Here is a 23930-nt window from a genome sequence, read left to right on the forward strand (position 1 = left end):
TTACTTGCGAGATCGTGGTGAAATAATGGTCTCTATAATTTCTTCAGCATTAACAGAATCTGGATTAACAACTCGTTGTAGAAGTTGTCGACTTCTTTTGAGAAGAGTTTTTTGTAAATGCTTTTTTTCTTGCAATTCTTGTTTGGCTTGTTCAATAAGGTCTACCTTTTTCTTCTTGTCCTCGATAAGGGTCATGGTTTGTAGCTTTTTAAATTGCTCCACTCGCTTTGCTCGTTCCACGTTCTCTTGCTTGTCAATTTCTTTCAACCTCTGCTCTTCCAATTTTCGTAAAGCTTCACTTCTTGCTTTTTCAATCATTTCTGCATTCATCATTTCGTCCTTTTGTTGTTTGAGTATTATCTTTTCAACCTTTTTTTCCATTTCTTCCTTGCTCTTTTGAATCACATCCATTCTGTGGAGCTCCTTATTTTGTTCCTCAATTTTCTTTTTTTGCATCAACAACGATTTCTCGTGTTCAAACTTTTTCAGCTGATCTTCGTTACTGTTGAGTTTGTCCAGAACCTTGGAAACTCGTGCTTGCTCGATTCGATCACTTTTCATTTTTGTTTCCCGAATTTTCATGTCCTTTAAAAGAGCAATTTCCTTTGTCTGCCTAATTGTTTTTTCTTTCAACATTTCAATGTCCTTAATCTTCTTTTCGAAATTCTCTTGCTTTTCAAGAAGGCTCTGCTCTTTTGCTTTTTGAAGTTCTTCATCTCTCATGAGTGTTTGTTTAATTTTTTCTGTTTTCCTCATTTTCAGAAAGTCCGTTTTCACCTGTAGTTCCCTGAATCTATCTTCTACCTGTCTTGTCCTGGCGTTTTCTCGCTCTTCCACTTCTTTTTGTCGTTCAATTTCTTTTGCTCGACGATCGTTTCGTTGTTTTTCAAGCTCCTGTTGTCTTTCAAAATCATTTTGGTCTCTTTTTCTTATGATTTCTTGTTGCCTTTCCATTCGTTTCTGCTTTTCCATTTCTATTTTTTCCTCTCTCAATTTTAGTTTTTTCTCTTTCTCTTGTTGTTTCCGTTTTGATTCAATTTCGTAATTAATCAGATGTTCAACATATGATTTGTTGTTATTGAACTGTTGTTCATATTTCTTTTGCTCTTCAAGGAGCACTCCAAATGTTTCATCGACGACAGTATTATCTCCATTGAGAATGCAGTCGCCAGCATCAGCGTCCTCAATCGCAATTTTATGTCGTTCTTCCCTGACCGATTGCAATTTTTCTTTTCTTCTTGATTCGTAGTGTGTCCATCTCATTTTCACAATGTCAGTAGTTGCTCCTTTTGAATAGAATTCAGACTCATCTTTGTAAATGAGTTCTGTTGGTGCTATTCCAGTGCGTAAACAAGCCTCAATTGATCTTGGAGAAGTGAGCAATATTTTCTCCTTTGAGTGTTCATCAAAATTTTCCAAGCTCTTTTTTTCTCCATAATCTACAAATTTCATACCCATTGATTCCAAGTTTCTGTTAATTTCGACAAAATCAGTGAGGTCTGAAAATGCACTAGAAAAGCCCTTAGAACTTGGAGGCGTAAAGAGTTTTGCTATCCGTTCTCTGGATTGCGATCTTCTATTGGTTGATAACAAACTGCTTGCTGAAGAGCAAATTTTTGGGGAAAATACAGTGAGGCTTTTTCGGGTTGGCGTTACAGGTGAAGCGCTTTGCTTGGATCTATTTGTTAAAGGTCGCTTGCAAGAGTCTAGTGAAGGGCTTTGTGAAATGTTTCTATTAATACGGTCTGAGTTTTGTTTTTCTATGGACCGATTCAATCCCTTGCTTGCGCTACTCGGTCTAAGAGCGGGTGAAGAAGTGTGTTGTTTCAAGTTGCTTAAAGAAAGCTTGGGCACAATAGAAGGAACAGATCTTGTCTTGAGAAGGTCTTCTCTTGTTGGATCTTCATTGTGGTCTGTGTTTTTTCTTGATGCTGCTGGAGTCGGAATCGGACAGTGTTCCTTAGGTACATTATTTGCCTCATCTTGTTCTCCCAATCTAGAAGCAATGGGAGAAGGCACACAAGAATTCTCCATCAATGGACTATTATTTTGCTCTTTTCCGATTGACGTAAGAGGGCTAATATCACTATCCATCATATGTTTGTTGTTATTTTCCAAAATTGAGGGTGTTGATAATCGTTCTTCGTGGTCTTCGCTCATGATCGTTCCCAGAGCAAGCGGAAGGTTATATCTGCAATTTTTTAAGTTTAAGGTTGATGGTGAGATGTACAGTAGTCTTTTTGCAGAGAAATGCTCTGGCGAGATAAAGGCGCTTGCTTCAAACGGTATTTCTTTAGCGATTGAAAATTGGAGCACCAAATTTGATGAGAACCACAACGCAAGCAGTATTTTTTTTGATTTGGCCCACGAGCCCATAAAGCGAAGCCAAAAAGTTGCTAACGACGGCTCGAAAGAGTCTCATCCTCTTGCACGACGAAAATGATGACATCAAACTGTTGAATGGTTGCTACTGAATAGACCTTCGGGTCCATGGTTCAAAACACAGTATAACTAGACTGACTATGTGCTTGACTCACATCACTGCTCACAGGTTGTTGAATTTTTGCAAATTCGGTAATCGCTCCTTCCCAATTGCATCTTTTACAGTAGAGAAAGCAAAGCGCGGTCAGATGGTCTGAAATGGCAATCATCTATTCAGAGTGCATTGTTGCGCGATTATATAGTCATTGCATTGTCTTCTCTGGTAATAACAATGTATGTATAGTGCCTTAGAAACGATTATATTTTGAGAGAGATGCAGGCGCTGTCAGCCCGTGTTGTAATGAATGTAAACACGTTTGGTCCTTGCTGGTTGTGTATCCTCATGAACCATTGGTGATGGTTTTTCGGTTGAATTACGAGAGAGATTAAGATTCCTTTTTTGCTCGCATGATTGAGGGTGGTACAAGTAAAAAAAATGATGAATAATGAAACGCAGGTGTCTCTTCCTCATATTCAGCTATCGTTTCCCGAGTTGAGTTCATCGTTGTTGCCTTCAGTTTCAGAGGTTCCTCTTACAGAGATTAGGAAGAACGCTCAGGTAAGTTGTATGAGAAAATGTTTTTGGAAAAGAGGATGATGAAGCCTTATGAAATTTTATGACAATTGAATCGGATTTTGGTTCGACGATCATTGTTGTATTCGATCGTTCAATTCCATCAACCATCAACAACATCATCTTCTCTAAATCGATAGAAAAAAGGACAACTTCTAGAACGGTATCTTGTCGATGAAAATCTTGGAGAGGTGGAACGAGCTGAATATTTGCTCACGAAAGGAACTTCCGTACAAAAGTGTTCCGTGCTCGAAAACTTGCCCTCTCTCTTCCAAAGACATCAACAAAAAGCCATCTCAAAAATAGTCACACTCTTCTCGGTAGGTTATTTTTCTTCGTTTGATGTGGTCTGACAGCTGTTCCCAACAACTGCAGGATAAAATCGGAAAAGAAGATGAAGAAACACAAATAATGATTGGAGACTATTTGGTTCCATGCTTCCCACTACTCCCTCCAGAAAATATGAAAGAAGTGTTTGCTCTCATACAATCAATGATAAATAATTCAGGAGAGCATGTGGCATCTGTATGGCAGGATGTATTAATTTCTGCCGTAGACTTTATGTCTACGTCACTTTTGGAAAATGAAATTATTCCTTTTGCCATTCAAAAGGGAAGTTTATCTGAAACAGAAAGCAACAGGTGTTTTTGTTCCAAGCTGTTGGGCTCTCTTTCTAAACGTCTACCTTTTCAAACAATCAAGCAATTGTATCTTCAAAAGTCATTAGATCTTTGCCAAGACACTTCATTCTCGGTGAGAAAGACAATGGCACAAGAAATTATTAATTTATCAAAGGGATTAGGGTAAGTTCATCCAATGGCGACTCGTTCGTGTTTTTAAAACGTTCCCAACATATTTCACAGTCCTGAAAAATCCAAACAATATTTGATGCCTGAATTAATACAACTTGTTAAAGATGAAACCAAGCTGGTGAGACAGGCAGCACTGGAAACTCTAACAAACATGCTTAGCTTTTTCGACGAAAAATATAGAGCAGATCAAATTCAACAATATTATTTGAATTGGATCAAGTCACCCCCAAGTGATTTGTACAGAATACTGGTTGAGAGACTTGGAGAAATATTCTACTACCTACAAATTAAGGAAGAAGATCAAATATCATGTTTTGTCAACTTTTTTGTTTCTGCTTCGAAAGATAATTCTCAAGAAATTCGGGAATTTTGCGCTTTCAATTTTCCTGCCATTGTTAAGTGTGTAGGATCCAAGAGGTATGAAAAATGTTTGCATAACAGTATGGTGGCATGTTGTGAGGATCCCAGTGGGACTGTTAGGAAGAGAATAGCTTCTGGTTTTCATGAGATAGTTAAGCTGTTATCAGAGGATGGAACAGCCAAACTGCTCAAAAACCTTTTCTTTTCCCTTCTTTCTGTAAGTATCCAGGATTAATTCATACAACAATTTGAATTCCCAATACCATTCATCCTTATTAGGACACAAATATGGAAGTGAGAGACAAAATTGTACAAAACTTGAACACCATTTTGACATGCTTCAAAACAGCTTTAGCAAAAACTTCGGTAAGTGAAAATAAGTGAGACCAGGTCTTTAACCATGCCCACTATGATCTTAAACAGGATTCCTTTTTTACTAATGTGATCAGTTCCATCAACAACTACCACAGTGGAGTTCAAAACGATTGGAGACGATTGGAAAACTATTTTTCTCATTTTCAATATTTTCATTTATATTTTTCGAGAGAGCAAATTATTGACACATTCATTCCCATTCTTAAAAAACAAATATTTGAGGGAGTTGCACAACCTGTAAAAATCCAAGCTGCAACGTCTCTCGTGATTGTGACAAGAGGACTTCAAAGCTTACCAAGACAAAAAGATATTTTATCGAGCTTGATCAAAGATCTTATCAGCAGCAGATCGTATTCCAATCGAATGATGTTTTTTGATTTATGTATTCCAATCATGGAGCATTATAGCAAAAAATTTTCAAAAGAGCTCTTATTCGAAAACGTCATGAAAATGGAAAAGGACAAAGTCCCAAATGTACGAAGACGATTTTGTTTCATGCTTCCAGAGCTGAAGAAAACCTTGACACTGCCCGATGATGTCATTCTACTTGCTAAAATTAAGGAAAAACTCTCCTATTTGAGCTTGGATAAAGACAAAGATGTTAAGGAAGCAGCCATGACTGCACGAAACATTCTTCACACCATTGAAACTGAAACCAATCGAGGTTTCAGACTCAACCTTCAAAGTGCAGACGAGATTGCAGACAAGAAAAAGGAGAAGGAAGAGACAGAATGGACCGATCGAGAATACATGACCTCTGTATCGAACACATACAGCTCCAATACATCCTCTCCAACTCAAGTTTCTCCTCCTTCAACATCCATCTCATCCATGAGAAGAAAATCCATTCCCAACGCTTTGAAACCTAACATTACCAATCCTTCTTCTAATCCTCCAAAATCCAAATCTCCTTCTCCATCACCCACACCTTATTCATCCTCATCTGTGAAACCAAAGAGTGGAAATACCATTTCCAGAAATCAAAGGTATGTGATTGTCATTCTTGTTGTATTATTATTTTGTCTAATTGACCTTAATATTTATTTCTATTTATTTAATAGCTCCACAACATCAAGGAGTGCTACGGCCACTTCCAACGTTGATCAATCGAAAGCTAAAAGTAAATCGACCTCCTCCCTCTCTGTGAATGCTCATTCCATTCCTCGAAGTACCTCTTCCCAATCCAAGCACTGAAATAAATTTGTTTTCATTCACCATTCAATACCACTTCTCTGTACATATTGAATTAATATTAATTATTTTTTTATTCAATAGTGCCACTTCCCAAAACATCATTTCACGAAAGAAGGATTTGAACTTGTAAAAATAGATCCAAGATCATCTTTAAAAAAAATGTCCAATAATAACAACATTAACTTTATTCTTCGTGCCGAATGCAAGGGTCATATTGATCAGTGTCGTACTGTGTGTGCCAATCCTCTTGTTGATGGAGGTATCATTACAGGATCTTTGGATTGTACTGTAAAGACATTTGCTCCAAATCCTAACTATCGGGAAGAGCAAGCTAATTTTGAGAATACCATGTTTGATGGAGAAGAGTTACTCAAAGCAAAGAAACAAAGCGAATACCAATGTACATTAACAATGGTTGGTCATGAGAAGTTTATAACATCCGTTGATTTTCTTTCGGATCACTTTGCTGTTTCTGGATCCCATGATAAATCATTGATTGTTTGGAATTTGGTGGATGGTAGTCCGGTGAAGAGATTTACAGATGCTCATTCCAATGCTGTCAGTTGTTTGACTGTTGATAAATACACTGGCTTGATCATTTCGGGATCATGGGATAAGTAAGTGTGGTGGCAATATATTGTGTAGTATTGATTTTATTTGAATGATTGTGTTGTCATCTTACATCATGATGAAAAATTATTTGATTTTCCAATGATGACAATGTAATGATTGTGATGACACAAAAATCAACAATGATCTTTTGTGTCATTTAATGTCAAAATATCATATAGGACTGCAAAATGTTGGAATGTAGGAAATGATGCACCTGTGTTTGACTTGAAAGGACACCAACAAAATGTTTTGTGTGTATTGGCAGTTTCAAATGGTTTGATTATAACAGGAAGTGGAGATGGAAGCATCAAATTTTGGGAGCATGGCAAAAACATTCGTACAATTGATGCCGCACATAGTTGTAAGTTGTTGTTCACAATATTGGAACAAATGGATTGAATTGTCTCAACAACGATTTTTTACCATTAATCTTAAACATGTCAAACACTAGCTTGTGTGAGATCCTTGAAAGAATTGCCAAACATTGGCTTTATTTCTGCTTCCAATGATGGTACAGTCAAAACTTGGACCTTACAAGGTGACTGTATTGGACAAATACAAGCCCATAATACATTGGTATACTCTGTTGATCTGACTTCATCAGGAGAAATGTTGACTGCCAGTGAGGATAAAACTGTGAAAGTTTGGAACCATGGTAGTCTCGTTCAAACCATCGAACATCCAGGATGTGTTTGGCAAGTGGCTGCTCTTCCAAATGGCGACATTGCTGTATGTTTTTTATCTCGTTGTTTTCTTTATTTTTGCTAAATACTTTGCTATTAATCTGAATTTACAGACTGCTTGTTCCGATGGAGTTGCTCGAGTGTTTACAAGAAGAGCAGAAAAGGCAGCTAATCCAGAAATTATTCAAGCGTTTAATGACAATATTGCAAACTCCAAGATCAAGAAGAGCGGAGTCGATCCAACCAAGTTACCTTCAGAACTTGTCTTAAACTCGACAAAAGGAAGTAGTGATGGAGAAATTAAGCTTGTCAACAATAATGGCATTCCAGAAGCTTATTCATGGAGCGCAGCTCAACAAAAGTGGGAACGAGTTGGTGAAGTGACAGAGGGACCTGGTGTCGGAGACGGATTTGCACAAAAAACATACCACAATGGTAAAATGTATGACTATGTATTTGATGTAGAATTGGAACATGGAAGTGGTCTGAAAAACTTTAAATTGCCATACAACAAGGGAGATAATCCATATTTTGCTGCTCAACAATTTATTTGGGATAATGAGCTTTCTCAAAATTATTTGGATCAAATTGCAAAATTCATCATGGATAACACTGATACACATGAAGAAATTCCACCTCAGTTTATGACTGGTGATCCATTCACTGGACATCAGAGAGAGACATTTGTTGCTAAACGTCCCGGAACTCAAACTAAAAAGGACACAACTCCAGTAAGCTCTCCTTTTGCCCAAGAACAACAACAATATCAAAAAGAGTTGGAAGAAAGAGAAAGACAAAAGAATGTCAAACACTTTCCTGGTAATGTTAAAATATTCGATCAGGCCAACTATGACGGTATTTTACGTAAACTGAACGAATTTAATGATGTCATTAAGAATTCTGAAAATAGCTCACTCGCACTCAGTACTGAGGAAGCAGGATCACTTTCTCAACTTTGCTCCACTCTCAAGGCAGGTCAAGGTGAGAAAGTGACCACCACCCACATTGCAGTGGTAGAGAAGATTCTTCAGTGGCCCATTGATAAGATATTCCCTGGTGTGGATCTTTTCAGATTATTGATTCTCACTAATCCTGCTGCTAATTACTACTCAGAGCAATACAAGAATGGATCGAACATCCTCACCAAGTTGGTCACATTATGCTTTAACCCAACCACAACGTACTCTGCATTGAAGATGCTTGCTTTCAGAGCCCTTGCCAACATGTTCCACACTTCTCAACTCAAGTTCATTATTTCTAAACATGCACAAATTGTTGTGGACAATGCATCGAAAATGGTAGAATTGGATAATGCAAATATGAGAGCTGCTTATTCATACTTTTTACTGAACACTGCTGTTTCCTTATACACCAACACACAATCAGATGCTCTCAAAGAGAAACTTTTAGCATTAAGTTGTCAAGCTATTCCAAATGAATCCGATCCAAATATTTTATATGATCTGCTAGTAGCTGTTGGAACCTTATTAACTGGAGCGAGTGAATCTGTGAGGGCTGTAGCCAAGCAACAGCAACAAGTGTTTACACAAAAGACTGCAAATCCCAACGCAAAAATTGCAGCATGTGCTTTCCAGATTGTGTCATTGCTTTCGCAAAAATAGTATTAATTAGGTGCACTTAAATTCAAGAATACAAGAGCAAATAAAACCTTGTTGAAAATATAATTTCAATTTCGATCACGTGTTTTTACTCGATTCTGCAAGGGAGCTGAAGGTTCCCTATTCGGTTAACAGCTCTCATGTCATTGTTGCTCTTTCTTGTTTCACCCATACCTTCGAACATGGACGATCTAAAATCCAATAAAGAAGCCAGTTTGAACATGCTGTCCACAGCAGGGGTGTCAATCATGTTAATACCTTCTGTTAAAACTTGAACGGCTTCGTCCAACGTTACAGCAATGAGTGCCTTAGTCAAATAGAGTACATGATTTTTAGGATACTTGTTCAGTAATTCAGCTACGAGTTGATCAAGGTCCTTATAAGTATAGTTACAACTTTCTGCATCGTGTTGAATCCATCGGTGAATATTGACAACCCTTTCTGCGTGCATCTTTTCCAAAGTATCTGGGTTTTTGGCAAATGACAAGACCGTATCGCAATCTTTAACAGCCGAGGCATACATTGTAAGCTTGCTAAAGAGATTCATTCTATTTTCATAAACTAACACATATTTTCGGCTGTATTCAATGCCTTTACATAAATACTTCAGAGCTTCATGATCTGTTGAAAATTGCAAAGCACAACAACCCATGTTATTAAAACACAGTGCTTTTCCCATCGAAATCAGTTTGGATATCTGAGGTTCAGAAAGAAAATGAAAGACATTGTTTTTAGCACTATTTTCCAGAAAATCGATAGCGCTCTGAAATGTGTTAATAGCCTCTTTTTCAATTTGTAAATCCATCATTACACAACCCTCGTTAAATATTGCAAAAAACGGTGAAAAAACGTCAAATAAATCATAGAGAGAGGTTGCACATTGCTTCGAAACATTGAAAGTATTTTCGTAAAAAGTCAAAATTCGTTCTTTTGGTACATGATAAGCTTGGTCATAGAGTTCACGAGATTTTGTAAAGTTTTGTTCCACTTCACACGTGTACCCTTCACACAAAAGAGACCAAAATGGATGGCCTCTGCAAACAAATTTAGTAATATTAATTGCTCGTTGCATTTCTTTTGGATTGTTTGTTTGGAAATAAATTAAAGCCCTTTTATAATAGGCCTCTAATGATTTCAAGCGTTTGAGTTGATTATTGACAATCCAAATAAATACGAATATTGAAAAATTATTTAACCCAAGTATTAAATATTATTCATGAACATTCATACACAACACTACTCTTTGCTATTCCACTCGCCATAACACCTACCTGGCTGATATGGAAATAAATTAATAGCTTTAATCAATTCATCATGAGCAAGTTTAAAATTTCTCTCAAATCGATGTGCATCCACTTGAATCATCATTTTTCTATAAATGATTCCAATATCGTAGATATACTTTTCAGTCCACAGTGAAGAAGCATCCTTCGGAATACCAGGAATCAACGATCCAAATTCCAATACCGGAGGAATAATTAAATGATCCGTTTCGTCATTGTTGTCATCATTTGTTGTTGGTTGTACATGGATTTGATGATCATACACGAAATCATCATGATGATGAGAACATGTTGATGATGATGATGATGAAACCGTGATGGGTGAAACAGGTTCCTCGTCATCGTCTTGCATGGAATTTTCATCAACCATAATTTCATGATCATTCATTTTTTTAATATTTAATGTTTCATTAAAAATAATAATTTAACTCTATGTTTTGAGATTTACCGCCAAAAATAATTACAAATAACGATGACTCAAATTTAAAAAAATGGTAACCAACACCACCAGTGTGGATAATGTGTTGCGAATTGGCATTCGAAAAAAGCAATGTGCTCTCGTGGTGGAATATACAAAGATCAATAATAAGGGAAAGAAGGAATTGAGGCATCGGAGAGTGTATCTGGAAGATTATATAGTAAAGAATTATCCCGAGCTGGATGAAGAGGAAATTGTGGAAAATATAAAACAAAATGTATTATTTAAACATCATCATGTGCTTTTTGATCATATTCCAGATCATCAAATAGAAAAGATGGTCCGGCAATTGGTAGACCATACAACAAAATCTTTTCTTCCACCAGAACAACAATCTCAGCCCAACAAATCAAATACAGTCAACAACAATGAAAAACAAAAACTTACAGAAGTACTCGAAGAGGAAGATATTGAAGAAGAAGATTTCGAGCAGTTTGATGACGACGAAGATGATTTTAAAGGACAGGATCTTAACAAACTAGATGATCAATCACTCAAGAGGGTGAAAGCAAGAATGGATGAAAATTTCAAACAACTCAAACCAGGCGATGCAGGTTACGTGTATGATAAACAAGTAGACTTTGACAATGTACCAAAGACACAGTCATCATGGGATGATTAACAAGACTGGGCATTTCCGAACCTATTTAAAAATGCAAAACCAACAACTGCGTCAACAAGCCATCAACTTGTACGTTTCAGCCCATTCGTATGCTCCGAGTTAATGACGACCGTGTACTTCTAGATACAAACGATTTCTAACAATGATTCCCCACTATCCAGGAGAAGAAAACCCACAAGTACTCAAAGCTCGTTTAAAGAAAGCATTTCTTGCAAATAAAGCAAAATCCGATATGGGTGAAGAAGAATTTAAAAATCAACTTGCAAGAGGAGAATATGTTTTAAAAGAAGTAGAGGCTTTGGTGAGATTAAAAAAGTATCGTACACTTGATAAGAGATATTCTGCTCACCGTTTGGAAAATAGTCTATTTCAAAACAACGAAGATCAGAAATAATCTGTTAACATTTAATCACAAAATTAGTTTCATTTTACATTCAAATAGTTTCTAAAGAAAAACAACACATGAAGGAATGAACTAAATCCTCATTTTACAACGTACTGCATGGATTATTTTACAAAGCCTAGATCAATAACATTGACAAATTTAGAATGGCCTAATATTCAACTTCTCCATATTCTGCACTTTCCAACCACGCCAATCTGGCTTGAACAAGGTCTTCGCCTTTCAAGTCTATAAGAGCCTTAAGTGGTCGTCCTTTCATGGTCAGAACTTTATCCTCTTCTTGGGTCCATATCCTGTTTTTTTCATTCTCTGTGAGCTCTGCAGATTCATCCAATAAACGGGCAGCAAGTTTTGGATCTCCACTGCAGGCATAGAGAGCATGAGCAACGAGATCTGTTGATTTTTGTGTTTCTGATGCCAATTTTTCAATTAGCTTTTCGGCATATATGGTTTCTTCGTCTTTTTCTCTGCTACTCGAAGAGCTTGCACGCTGTCTCGTGGGCGTCGATGATTTTGGAGATTTTCTAGGAGTTGAAGAGCGACTTGTTTTTCCAGGCGATTTTTTAGGAGTTCGTTTGGGAGAATGTCTTGCATTAAAAGCGTCAATCTCATTGCTTAATCTATGTATATCACGCAACTGAGCTGCTCGTTTACGTTGAGCTTCTACCTCTCTTTCTTCAGCAATAATTTCTTTGAGCTTCAAAATCTCATCTTTAAATGGAAGTAACTTTGCATTGTCTTCTTCCTCTGTTTCCCTTAATTCTGTCTCAGTTTGTAAATAAGCACCTGCTCTATAATAATGTTTTTTTATGCTTTTAGCTTGTCCTTCTCTACCATCCAATATTCTTGACATCAGTTCGAAAACTTGCATGTTTACAGCTTCGGGAACACCGTCATACATATCAAGAACAACACGTTTCACAAGTCGATCTTCATCAGCAGTAAAGTTCTTGGCTCTCTTTCGCGAGCTTGGTGGAGATGTGACTCTGTCACTTTCGTCTTCAATCACTGGAACACGATAGGCAGAGGTTGTTGGAAGATATGCTTTTCGCTTTGGAGTTTTTGCAGCAGACTCATCTTGTTCTTCTTCACCTTCCTCATTTTCCTCTTCTGGTGCATAATCTTGATCGTTTTCATCATCGCTCGATGCAACTTTCTTTTTTCTTTTTCTAGTTCTTGGTGGGTGAGTCAATTCTGCATCCTCATGATCATCTTGTTGTGTTTGTAATAAATCACGATCCAAAATTTCATCATTTTGATCGGCTTGATCAGCAGCTGGGAAGGGATTTTTCAAAGCTTGCAATCCGAGTACGGGTGAAAGAGGTTCTTGTGGTTCTGCTGATGATGATGAAGTGCTTGCACCAACTTTTGGTGATTCCTCTTCACCTGCGGATTGTCTTGATGATTCAGCATTCTTGTTGCTGCTTGATGCTTTCCTCTTCTGTGTTGTTTTGGACTTTCTCTTCAGCCCTTTGAATACAGGAGGCATCTATTATGAGGCTGTTGATGAATAAATTCGTTTGCTGATGGTGTTGTAATAGAAAATTGTTAACCGTTACACAAACAACAATATTTTTTGTTGGGTTAGGAATTTGGGATTGGGCTCGAAGGATGGGCTTAGTCTGCAAGAGCATTAAATTTATTTAAATTTAAAAATCGTCGTTTTTAGATAGTTCCCAATAATGTCATGATGATCAGGAGGTTGTCGTTGAATCAAATTTTACAATTTCAATGGGGCAAAGGATTCGGAACTGAAACACCGTCCTGTTCATATGGACGAGTTTGTTAAAATCTCCAAAACTCTAACAACTCCGAGATTTTCATCATCACAAAAAAATGAAATTTCCAGGTTTTCTGGTGATGTTGGTGAGCCTTTCACTACTTGTCCTGACGATCAGAAATTCAAATCATGATCCAAGGGATCATCTCAATGGAATTTCATCAATTTTTGTCCACGCTCAATATAGTCCGAACCCGATACTGTATGAAATTTCTACTCGTCCTTGGCTTTATGAACTCTCTCAAAAGTACGGATACAAGATCAGGCTCAATAACATTCCCATGCAAGAATTTCAGAATTTGAAACAATTAGGTGTTCAATATGTGTGGTTGATGGGAATGTGGACGATTGGTGAGTACGGAAGATGCCGAGCTACTGACTTATCCATGAGAGCTACGGATTATGCCCTCAATTTACCTGATTATCAAATGGAGGACATTATTGGTAGTCCTTATCAAGTCTTGCAATATACTGTCAACGAGTTGGAGATTGGTACAGATAATGATTTGATTAATTTGAGGCAAAAATTGAATGCCATGGGATTGAAACTCATGCTTGATTTTGTTCCAAATCACTCTGCTGTCGATAACCCAAATGTGTGGCAAAATTCTTCACTTTACGTGTTGAATCCTCCCTCCGTTTCTCAGCCCTATGATGCTTATTCCTATTTACCAAATGGAGTTGCCTATGGAAAGGACGGTTACTTCCCTGCATGGTAAGTTAGAATTCACGAATTTTCGTGAAAGTGACAGCCTATTGTTTTTATGTTCATGATCATTTTGAATATCGATTTATGGGCGGACGGAACAAATTTGTTTTTATTTTTAACAGGACTGATACAGCTCAATTCAACTATTGGAATCCTCAAACTAGAACAATTCAATTGACAAATTTAATGAAAGTTGCCAGTATGGCCGATGGCATTCGATGTGACATGGCCATGTTACTTTTGAACTCTCAAATTAATAGAATTTGGGGATCTCAATTGATTGCAAGAGGATATAATCAACCAAGCACAGAGTTTTGGGAATGGGCCATTTCAGCTGTAAAACAAAAATATCCAAACACAATCTTTATGGCAGAATGTTATTGGGGACTCAACTCTCAACTTCAACAATTAGGATTTGACTTTACATATGATAAGGATTTATATGATGCACTCACTACCAATAGCAATGCTCAAAATATTCACAATTATCTGTTGCAACAACCAATCCAATATATTTCTCATAGCGCTCACTTTGTAGAAAATCACGATCAGTAAGTCTTCAAATTATTATTCTAAATGCTTGAACACAATCATGGACACAATTTCACACTATACATTTCAATGCATTGTTTTGACATATCGATTACAGAGCAAGAGCAGTTGCAAACTTTGGAAGCGTAGCTAGAGCCAATGCAGCTTGTGCTATTTCCTTCTCAATTCCTGGACTCAAATTTTCATACTTTGGTCAATGGATTGGTAAAAAGAATCCACTCGTTGTTCAACTCAGACGCAGTACCTCAGAACCCATTCAACCATCCGCTGTTCAATTCTACAACACATTCATTCCCCTTGTTTCTAATTTCACAACTCCAGATGCCATTTTCTCATACAAGACTGTCAGTCAAAGCTCTGCTGCTTATCGAGTGTTTGCATTCCATTGGAGACTTCCAAACTCGGGAGTGAGTTATTTGGTCACTGTGAATTATAGTGAAAATCAAGGAAGTGGAGCCATTGTTTTGGATGATGTTCCAAATGTTGCTGGTGACGTTCCATTTGTGGATGTTATGAATGGAAACACAGTGTACATGAGAAATGCTCAACAAGTCAGAACAAGTGGATTGTTTGTAGTCTTGTCAAGCTACCAAATTCAAATTTTCAAATATTCCTCTGTGACTCCTTCAAACTTGATCAAAAGAATTTAAAAAATCAATTATTTATTCCGTCGATATTAGAATTCCATTTCAATAAATTACTACTGTTATTTTCCTTCCGAACGACGAAAAGCCTCTGCAGTTCTAAATTGTTCTTGTTTTTGAAGTTGTTGCAATTCACTTTTAATGTCTCTTTTTGGAAGGCTGTTGAAAATAATTGTAAGCATTAAAATTAATAATTATTAAATAATTATTAACAATTATTATTTTGGTATATTTTGATTGTGGCATGCATTAACTTACTACACAGGAGCGGCAACGGCACCTATCATGAATGCCAAGCCAATAACTGACAGTGTTGCCAATCTTTTTCCAGGATGTCTTTCGGGGCATATGAACAATAAATCATCATCAACAACAAATTATGATCCGATCAACAGATTTTAATATGTTCCCATCAACCTATTTCTTTCCAAGATAAACCAACCTCATAATCTCTTCAATCGATTTCCACAGCGACATTTTTTTTGTTTAATATTAAATAAATTTTGCAATATCAACCTTAATTTAAGTATTTAATCGATCCGACTCAATCATCTTCCTCTTCATCACTATCATCAAGGAATATTTGTAACGCTTCCTCTTTCACACGAGAACCCTTGCTCAAAACAAATCCAAAAAAGTCATCTTCACTTCCTCTCTTTCCAGAAGAACTCTTTTCCTTTTCAAAATCTTTGAGACTTGTCGAGAAATTTTTCATAATTTCATCCTTGTCCAAGTCACTCTTCAAACTCACAATTAATACGTCTCCGTCACTAATATTAATTCTTTTCATGAGATGAATTTCCTTTTCTTTTTCCTTGTTGGTGATAGTGTCTTGAGAGGATGTCACTTTTTGAGTAGAGTCTTCAATACTTGTTGTTTGTGTGGTTTCATTGCTTGTGGTTTCATCCAATTCATCAATTCTGATAATTCTGGTATCATTGAAACTATATTTGGAAATGATAACTTCATTTTCATTAAAACTCAAATCAGCCATTTCCAATATTCCTTTTTTAAATGCTTCCAAATGATCCCACTTGCTAATTGTTGGAGCTTCAATAACAAGCTCTTTAGCTGCTGAATATAAAAATTGTGATCCTGTTGGAGATTTTTCTCTGGTTCTAACGATGACATGAACTGGTGGAGGAATAATCTTCTTCTTTCCTTTTGTTTTGTCACGTTTTTTGGTAGTTTGAGAGGGTTCATCCTGTTGTTGTTGTTGAAGTTCATGATTCTTTCGAATTTCAGATTCATTAAGAATTTTGACAGCAATGACTTTTGTGTCTTTCCATCGAAGCTTATCCAAAGTCTTATTCAAATGGAAAGTATCAGAGTATACTTTGGTCATTCGTTTGAAACCTGCAGAGAAAGAGCAATCTCTTATTTGAAGTTGTGCAATGCTGGATATATCTTTAAAGGTAATCACTCGTTTCAATAAACATTGCTTAAAGAAAGCCAGAGTACAATTTTCAGAAACTGTTAATGTTGCACATTGCTCGAGATATTCCTCATTTTCATTTCTATACAATGTTTACAGTGAATATTAGATACGTCAATAATTAATTACATAAACAACGAGAAAGGATTCTTTGGAATACTTACAATATCTTGTCTGATGGAGTTTTTGGAGGAAATTGATCTTTGACTAAATTCACCAATACTTTAACTTGTCCAATAATAGGGGCTCTTCCTAACTCTACAAATAAGACATTATCGTTTTGTTCAATAAGAAGAGTGGAAAGAAGAGTATCTTCATCTTTGATGACTTGTCCAGAGTGACCATTTTGACTTGATCTGAATCTAAAATTGTGGATGTTATCATATTCCCAATCATCCTTCTTGAATCTTTGGCTCAATTTTGTTTTGCTAATAAGTTCGCAACGAGAACATTGTAGGCCATGTGTAAATTTGTGTAAAACTTACCATTGTTTCAGAGACATGTCTTGCTCTAATTTCATCAAAAAGGTGTTGCGAGTGTTGAAGGTAACTGCTTCATTCTTTTCGTCATAGTTTGGATCTTGAGGGACAATCTCAATAAATTGAATTTCTACTTCCTTTTCAGATTGGAGGTGGATCACTACATCTAATCGATCGCCGTCACCTATATCAAGCTTTGTTAACGGAGAGTCATTATCCTTTTCTTCAATAAAACTCTTTTTTTGCTTTCTAATAAGTACACATTTTCTAATCCACACATCTCCTTCAGCGCTTAGTTTGTCCAAAATTTTGATATTGGTGGAGAACATTTCATGAAGAATCTTTTTCTTGAGAAGAAACAAGGAACTTGAAAGGTCAATATGAATCAATTTCTCTCTATCAGCAAATTTCACAATAACTAAATCTCCACGATCATCGTCTGTTCTTTTGAAGGAGTCATTGGTTTGATTGGTAACGAGCTGTGCAAGCACTTGGGCCTCTTCATACAGCGTTTCAACATAAGATATATCGTTTGTCTCATGTTCCAAACTGATGGATGTAAATCCGTTAAGGTAGCAAAGCATTTTAGCATCAAGGTTGCTTATTCGCTGGGGCTTGCCTTTGGTATAATTGAAAAACACTCTCAAAGGAAGTTCACATGAAAACCGTTCTTTTGCTTGATCGATCAATTCTCTCAACGTTGTAGAAATGTTAAACTCTAATTTTACAATCTTGGTGTCACAAAATGATTCATAAAGCGTAATTTCAGTGGAGGAAGTGGATTTTTGTATCTGGAATCTATTGTCTGTGGGTGACATGGTTTGAGAATCCACTAAAATGTACATGTACTTGGAGTCTTGCTTACAATATTGCCTAATCAAAATTTCATCATCGTCAGCATGCTTTGGAAGTTCAGATCCAATCACATATTTGTTGCCATCCTTTTCCATAGTATACAAAGTAAAGTTATCAAAAGAGTCTGCAAATTTTTCCTGTACCAGTCCATAAAAATCGTTCAGTGATGTGTCATAATGGAAAGAAAAAGTTCTGTATAATTTGCCAATTTCATCAAAATTGGAGGGCACCAGAGATGCGTCTTCAACAGAGAAAAACCTGGGTAAATAAACGAGAGCAGAGCCAGTATTTTGCTTTTCTAAATTAGCTTGCCGATTCATGTCGTTTTGTTGTGTTTGGTAATCTCGTAAGATTTGAATGTGATCATTTTCTTTGTCAATTTCTTGTTCAAAATATGGAGGTAAAGAAAAGTTAATTATGGTATCACTGAGAGACTTCTTCTTGTAGACTAACATGTAGGCAGACGCTCCCTTTCCACCAAAATATTTTGGAATTTCATCTTTGGCATCTACTTGATAAACTCTTTCATCGTTAAACTCAAACCAATGTTGATCGTCACTAACTTGGAAGATTGACGATGCTTTCTTTTTGTTTTTCTTTTCATTCTTGTTAGATTCTTCATCTTCGATAGTTGTCTTGCCTTCACCTAAAAAATCTCTTGCAAGACAATAGTAGTGACCTGCATAGGGACTTCCCGAGTGGATGATCACAGAAACAAGTTCATATTCATCTCTGTCGGTAGTGGAAGGATTTTCTGTAAATGGAGTCATGTCTAAAGAGGCTTCAAAGGCCATTTCTTTCTTCACCTTAATTCTTGATTCTGTGTTCCAATCATACGAAAATCGAGTAAGACTGAAAAATAATATTGGTGGTAACTGGCGAATAGTGGTGTTCCTCAATGCCAATTCTACACATTTCTTACAATTTGAGCAATGATACTTGTTATTACCTTCAAATCTTTCAACTTCTGTATATTTTTCTAAGCTTTCCTTTAAGCTGTTCTCAACCGTAATGGTCAAGTCGTAAAACTCTTCTTCAACACAGCTCACATTTCCACATTCTTGGCATACGATTTTGTTGACAATTTTTCCTGCACAGGTGTTCTTAATAAAGTTGTCAATTTTCATCTTGGACAGTTTTGTCTCCAATGCTTGAAAGAAAACTCGACTAAGCTCTTGGATGTCATGTTGCATTGAGACATGCCTCGACTTCCATCCAAAAGCGTCTGTAAGTTCTACAGTTTCTATTGATGGTTTTTCAATTTTTGCCATGTATGAGAATAATTTCTGCATGACAAATAGCAAGTTAGGCTGCTTTTGTTTTTTGGCCTTTTTCTTCTTGATTATTTTTTTGGAATTGGTTGAAATGTGTGATGTGACAGTTTCATCTATGACTGGAATGTTGTCAAATAAAGAACCCATTACAGCTCCGTCACTATTGTCAAATGCCACAAGAGAGGAATTATCAGAAAATGCTGCGGTCTGTTGTCGTTCTTGTTCTTCAAATAGCCACAGTATCATACTTTCTTGAACTCGATTACTGACTTCTGTATCTGATGTGTCTGTAGGCTCAACAAATTTATGGAAAGCCTTGTTGATCAGAGTAGATTCAAATCCCATGTCCAATAATTGAGAATAAAAAGGAAAAGTTGAAAAATCAATTTCTACATCTTCGTACTCATCAACAGATGGTTTTGAAGAAGACGAAGAGCCTGATGATCGTTCATAATATTTCGCAAGATCCAGATTTAAGAAGTTGGCTCTCATTTGGGGGATCATGTACAATGTCTGAATCAATGAATTGAGATAGCATGTAGAGGCTCTATATTTAATTTATCATCAATATTGAAACATTCAAGATGAATATGATCAACAATAATAGCATTAAAATTCCATGTTACATTGGCTACAATAGAAAACATACTGATTTCGAAGTCCGACAAAGTTAGAGGCTTGTCTTTTTAAATTATCTAATGATGATAATAGTTGGTTATAATTTCTTCCTTCCTTGCTTGTACCTCCATTCGTTGATGATGATCCTTGTGGTAATAGCTCTTGATCTTGAGCAAACATGTCTCCGAAAAGTTCACTCATTTTTTTCAAGTTGAACTTGCTTCTATTATTATTAGCATTAATCGAAACAAACAGTCAAAAGGTATGTTACTGCACTTTAAAAATCACAAGGCAATGTTTTTTATTCAATATCGTGGTTGTTAAATTGTGTTTCAATTTTGAATGTGAGGATGCATTTACAAGTGGTCGAATGTTTGTTAAGATACATTGAGGATGTTTTTGGTTGAAATTGTTACACTTCTTGAGGTTGATTATTCGAATGGAAGTTCTTCTCAGAGTTTGTGACAATTTTTTCATTCGTAGTTAGTTCGGTTTGGTTAGTTTCAAAAATTGAATTCCATAAATATGAAATTGGTTGCGCAAAGCAAGAGAAGCACGACATGGATTCATAATAATGCGCTTCTTCGTCATCGACTTGATTTGCTGACTTGTCTAGAGCAGGAATTTCTCCTAAGGAAATTTCATGAAAATGTTCTTCATCTATTTGAATTACTGTACTTCCTCTTAAAGGGTCTTTTCCAGGAATTATTTGTTTGATAGTAGGAGGAGCGTTCAGCTTTTCATCTTCATCCTCTCCCTCAAATGATACGACTGATGTATTTACAATAGATTTGATGTTGCTTGGATGATATTGAATTTCTGCCGTTGTAGTGGTCACGGAGGATCCTTGCCATACAAAAGTAGTATGTTCTTCTTCATTGTTATTCGTGGTTGTTGTAGTAGTCGTTGTTGTCACCACGTCCACCGTAATTTGAATAGGAGCATCGGAAATTAAATCTCCATCGCCAGTTGCATTTGAGAATATTTGAATTTGGGTAGTCAACTGATCACCACTAGACGTTGCTGAATTATTTGAACTTATAATTGAATTTGAACTAGGAGAAGAACCACTGGTTATTGTTGTTGTATTAGTGGAGTCCAAGTGTTCCTCAACCGTTGTGGTTGTATCAGTCAAATTCGCACTACTATGACCATCCTTTAGAGATGAATTGAATCCTTCTTCATACGTATAAAACGGAGTATCCTCGGCAAACGAATCGGAAGCGTCATGTTTTCCTCGACCAAGTTTCGACAAGTGCGAGAATATTTTAAATTCTTGATCATCGAGAATCTTTCCGATCGTTGGAGCTGTTGTTGAAGTTGCACTGTTATTGTTGTTGTTCAAATTATTATTATTTTCATCATTGAATAATGGCACTTGTATGGAAGAAGGAGATTTTGGAGAGGAAATCCGATGATTTGATTGTGTTGTTGTTGTTGTTGAGGGAGTTGATGGACTTTTACTTTCATCCAAAACTTGAAATTCAACTCCACTATCGAGCAGAGGCGATGTAGCAGATAGTCTTCTTCCTTCAGAATATGGTTGATGAATATTGCTTGGAATTGTTGGAGTCACAATACTCAATTCCGCAGATTCCATCTCAAAAATGTTTTATGTGATCGATTCTGTGCAGTGTACAAAAACAATCGAAGAGATGCAAACTTCAGATAATTTTTTCTGTTATTTTTAGAAATTGTAAATCTTTGAAAATTTTGTATTGGTTTGATAATTGATGTTGAACGAAGTGGGAATGCTTTTAATCTGAAACACAAAGAGAACATTATATTTTAATGTGAAACGACGAAGAATCTAACAACTAATGAACTTTAAGAGTTACCAAGTTCTTTGTTTCTTGATTAGAAAAATAAGAAAAAATTACCACGACAGTCGTGTCATCAACAATCCACACCATAAGAATGGAGGAAATGCCATGTCTTGTCATTGACAACGGGAGCAGCATGATGAAAGCTGGATTTGCTGGTGACGATGCTCCACGATGCGTCTTTCCGACCATTGTTGGAAGACCCCCACACCGACCCATCATGGTTGGTATGGGAAATAAAGATTCCTATGTTGGTGACGAAGCTCAGAGTAAGAAAGGTCGTTTGATACTGAAATTTCCCATCGATCGTGGAATGATCAATGATTTTGATGATATGAATAGGATTTGGCATCACACCTTTTACTATGAGTTAAGAGTGGCTCCGGAGGAACATCCTGTATTGTTGACTGAAACGCCATCAAATTCAAAATCGAGTCGTGAAACAATGACAAAAATCATGTTCGAGACCTATTCTGTGCCAGCTCTCTATATTGGAGTTCAAGCAGTGCTAGCATTATTCACTGCAGGCCGTACGACTGGAATCGTTTTAGATTCAGGTGATGGCATCTCACATGTTGTTCCAGTCTATGAAGGATTTGCCTTGAAACATGCCATTTCAAAATTGGAGGTGAGTGGAAGAGACGTGACCGAGTATTTACGTTCCATTTTAGGAGAACGAGGCTATTTCTTTCATACGACTGCGGAGAGAGAAATTGTGAGGGATATTAAGGAAAAGTTGTGTTATGTAGCAACTTCGTATTTTGAATTATTGAAAAAGGCATCTACAACATCTAATAGTACTGATGTAACGAATAGCAATAGTAGTAGTGATCATCCTAATAATGGAATAGAAAAAACATATGAATTACCAGACGGAAGTATCATCACCATCGGAACGGAGCGATTTCGATGTACAGAAATATTATTTCAACCCAACCTATTGAATCGGGATGAGTCATGTACTGAAGGCTTTCATGAAGCCATCTTTCATTCCATTACCAAATGTGATTTGGAATTACGTAAAGACATGTACACGAACATCGTACTAGCAGGTGGAAATACTCTCTTTGAAGGTATATCTGAACGATTGAAAAGAGAAGTAGAACAGTTGGCTCCTCGTTCCATGCGCATTGATGTGAGTGCTCCCTTTGAACGTAAATATTCGGCATGGATTGGAGGTTCCCTATTGGCCTCACTCTCTGCTTTTTCAACCCATCAAATGTACATGACTAAAAAAGAGTATGAGGAAGTTGGTCCTGCGCTCGTTCATCGAAAGTGTTTTTAGGGGTTGGGAACCTATGAGAATATAGTGAGGATGAATGGCTTTTTCTCATTATAAAATTGAGTCCACATTTTTTAGTATTCCATCTGGGCATGTATCAGAAAGCCAAGGAAAGGTAAAGACAACTTTCGAAACTAACAACAAGCATAAAAGAAAGGAGTTATCTGGAGGAGTGAGAACTCCTAAATTGATCGACCATGACCGACCTGCGTTTTTTGATTGAATCGGTCAAACATGTTTTTCCAACCACACACACAACCAAAAAAAAATGTATTCATCCACGGTCGACTCTTCAAATTTTTCTACTAGTTCCAATCACCAGACACAAGAGAATACATCGGAAAACTCACATAAAAAATTACAGGATAATCTCGGAGCATCTACTTGGGCTTTTATGCACACGGTTGCTGCACAATATCCGAAAAAACCATCTCCGATTCAACAACATCATATTAAACAATTATTTGTTAGAATTGCAGAGTTTTATCCTTGTCGATGGTGTGCCAAGGATTTTGCGGATAGTATTAAAAAACATCCAATTCGAGCAGAGAGTCGGGAAGCATTGAGTATATGGCTTTGTGAGAGACATAATGAAGTCAATGAGAAAATTGGAAAACCAATTGTGCCCGATTGTAAAACAGCTTGGAAACGATGGCTAGTGGAGGATGATGCAGAAGATGTCGAAGAAAAAGTTGAAGAGCATAAAAAGCCTGATTTTGTTTCTAATGATTTTGATTGGCTAGACAGCAGTGCTGCTGAAAATAATAACCAAAATGGAGGAGATATCGATTTTGATACACCCTCAATGGATGACTTGATGAAGGATTGTAAATTTTGTGAAAGTACCATGGGAAAAGAACGATATGACAAGCTGAAATCTTTATTGAATAAGCGACCTTAATGATTATTTTTGGGGGGTGCGATCGACATTATCTTGTAAACTCAATTTCGAAATTTCTTAAACTCACGTCAGAAAATTATGT

At 36.6% G+C, this 23930-nt stretch overlaps 13 protein-coding genes across 13 annotated transcripts; 7 read left to right on the forward strand and 6 right to left on the reverse strand.

Moving 5' to 3' along the window:
- C9374_003295 (uncharacterized protein) lies at positions 1-2160 on the reverse strand (the record flags this gene model as incomplete). The annotated part of the gene is made up of 1 exon (XM_044692807.1): positions 1-2160. The coding sequence occupies one exon, from the start codon at positions 2158-2160 to the stop codon at positions 1-3; it is 2160 nt and encodes a 719-aa protein (XP_044549473.1).
- A 757-nt stretch (positions 2161-2917) lies between these two features.
- Positions 2918-5796, forward strand: C9374_003296 (uncharacterized protein; the record flags this gene model as incomplete). The annotated part of the gene is made up of 7 exons (XM_044692808.1): positions 2918-3040; positions 3196-3375; positions 3431-3858; positions 3919-4444; positions 4507-4593; positions 4651-5588; positions 5664-5796. 7 exons carry the CDS (start codon positions 2918-2920, stop codon positions 5794-5796), a joined length of 2415 nt encoding a protein of 804 aa, XP_044549474.1.
- Positions 5797-5955: 159 nt separating this feature from the next.
- Positions 5956-8713, forward strand: C9374_003297 (uncharacterized protein; the record flags this gene model as incomplete). Its single annotated transcript, XM_044692809.1, has 4 exons — positions 5956-6413; positions 6588-6769; positions 6860-7137; positions 7205-8713. The coding sequence occupies 4 exons, from the start codon at positions 5956-5958 to the stop codon at positions 8711-8713; spliced, it is 2427 nt and encodes an 808-aa protein (XP_044549475.1).
- Positions 8714-8798: 85 nt separating this feature from the next.
- C9374_003298 (uncharacterized protein) lies at positions 8799-10381 on the reverse strand (the record flags this gene model as incomplete). Its single annotated transcript, XM_044692810.1, has 2 exons — positions 8799-9835; positions 9982-10381. The coding sequence occupies 2 exons, from the start codon at positions 10379-10381 to the stop codon at positions 8799-8801; spliced, it is 1437 nt and encodes a 478-aa protein (XP_044549476.1).
- A 103-nt stretch (positions 10382-10484) lies between these two features.
- On the forward strand, positions 10485-11093 carry C9374_003299 (uncharacterized protein; the record flags this gene model as incomplete). Its single annotated transcript, XM_044692811.1, has 1 exon — positions 10485-11093. One exon carries the CDS (start codon positions 10485-10487, stop codon positions 11091-11093), a length of 609 nt encoding a protein of 202 aa, XP_044549477.1.
- A 31-nt stretch (positions 11094-11124) lies between these two features.
- C9374_003300 (uncharacterized protein) lies at positions 11125-11487 on the forward strand (the record flags this gene model as incomplete). Its single annotated transcript, XM_044692814.1, has 2 exons — positions 11125-11162; positions 11217-11487. 2 exons carry the CDS (start codon positions 11125-11127, stop codon positions 11485-11487), a joined length of 309 nt encoding a protein of 102 aa, XP_044549478.1.
- A 160-nt stretch (positions 11488-11647) lies between these two features.
- Positions 11648-12985, reverse strand: C9374_003301 (uncharacterized protein; the record flags this gene model as incomplete). Its single annotated transcript, XM_044692815.1, has 1 exon — positions 11648-12985. One exon carries the CDS (start codon positions 12983-12985, stop codon positions 11648-11650), a length of 1338 nt encoding a protein of 445 aa, XP_044549479.1.
- Positions 12986-13332: 347 nt separating this feature from the next.
- C9374_003302 (uncharacterized protein) lies at positions 13333-15187 on the forward strand (the record flags this gene model as incomplete). Its single annotated transcript, XM_044692816.1, has 3 exons — positions 13333-13991; positions 14108-14536; positions 14635-15187. The coding sequence occupies 3 exons, from the start codon at positions 13333-13335 to the stop codon at positions 15185-15187; spliced, it is 1641 nt and encodes a 546-aa protein (XP_044549480.1).
- Positions 15188-15243: 56 nt separating this feature from the next.
- Positions 15244-15658, reverse strand: C9374_003303 (uncharacterized protein; the record flags this gene model as incomplete). Its single annotated transcript, XM_044692817.1, has 3 exons — positions 15244-15340; positions 15440-15517; positions 15624-15658. 3 exons carry the CDS (start codon positions 15656-15658, stop codon positions 15244-15246), a joined length of 210 nt encoding a protein of 69 aa, XP_044549481.1.
- Positions 15659-15725: 67 nt separating this feature from the next.
- C9374_003304 (uncharacterized protein) lies at positions 15726-20043 on the reverse strand (the record flags this gene model as incomplete). Its single annotated transcript, XM_044692818.1, has 4 exons — positions 15726-16698; positions 16781-17044; positions 17102-19771; positions 19874-20043. 4 exons carry the CDS (start codon positions 20041-20043, stop codon positions 15726-15728), a joined length of 4077 nt encoding a protein of 1358 aa, XP_044549482.1.
- Positions 20044-20254: 211 nt separating this feature from the next.
- Positions 20255-21442, reverse strand: C9374_003305 (uncharacterized protein; the record flags this gene model as incomplete). Its single annotated transcript, XM_044692819.1, has 1 exon — positions 20255-21442. One exon carries the CDS (start codon positions 21440-21442, stop codon positions 20255-20257), a length of 1188 nt encoding a protein of 395 aa, XP_044549483.1.
- Positions 21443-21759: 317 nt separating this feature from the next.
- C9374_003306 (uncharacterized protein) lies at positions 21760-22950 on the forward strand (the record flags this gene model as incomplete). Its single annotated transcript, XM_044692820.1, has 1 exon — positions 21760-22950. One exon carries the CDS (start codon positions 21760-21762, stop codon positions 22948-22950), a length of 1191 nt encoding a protein of 396 aa, XP_044549484.1.
- Positions 22951-23215: 265 nt separating this feature from the next.
- Positions 23216-23848, forward strand: C9374_003307 (uncharacterized protein; the record flags this gene model as incomplete). Its single annotated transcript, XM_044692821.1, has 1 exon — positions 23216-23848. One exon carries the CDS (start codon positions 23216-23218, stop codon positions 23846-23848), a length of 633 nt encoding a protein of 210 aa, XP_044549485.1.
- Positions 23849-23930: the final 82 nt, after the last annotated feature.

Source organism: Naegleria lovaniensis (assembly GCF_003324165.1).
Source record: "Naegleria lovaniensis strain ATCC 30569 chromosome Unknown tig019, whole genome shotgun sequence".
NCBI lineage: Eukaryota > Heterolobosea > Eutetramitea > Acrasida > Naegleriidae > Naegleria > Naegleria lovaniensis.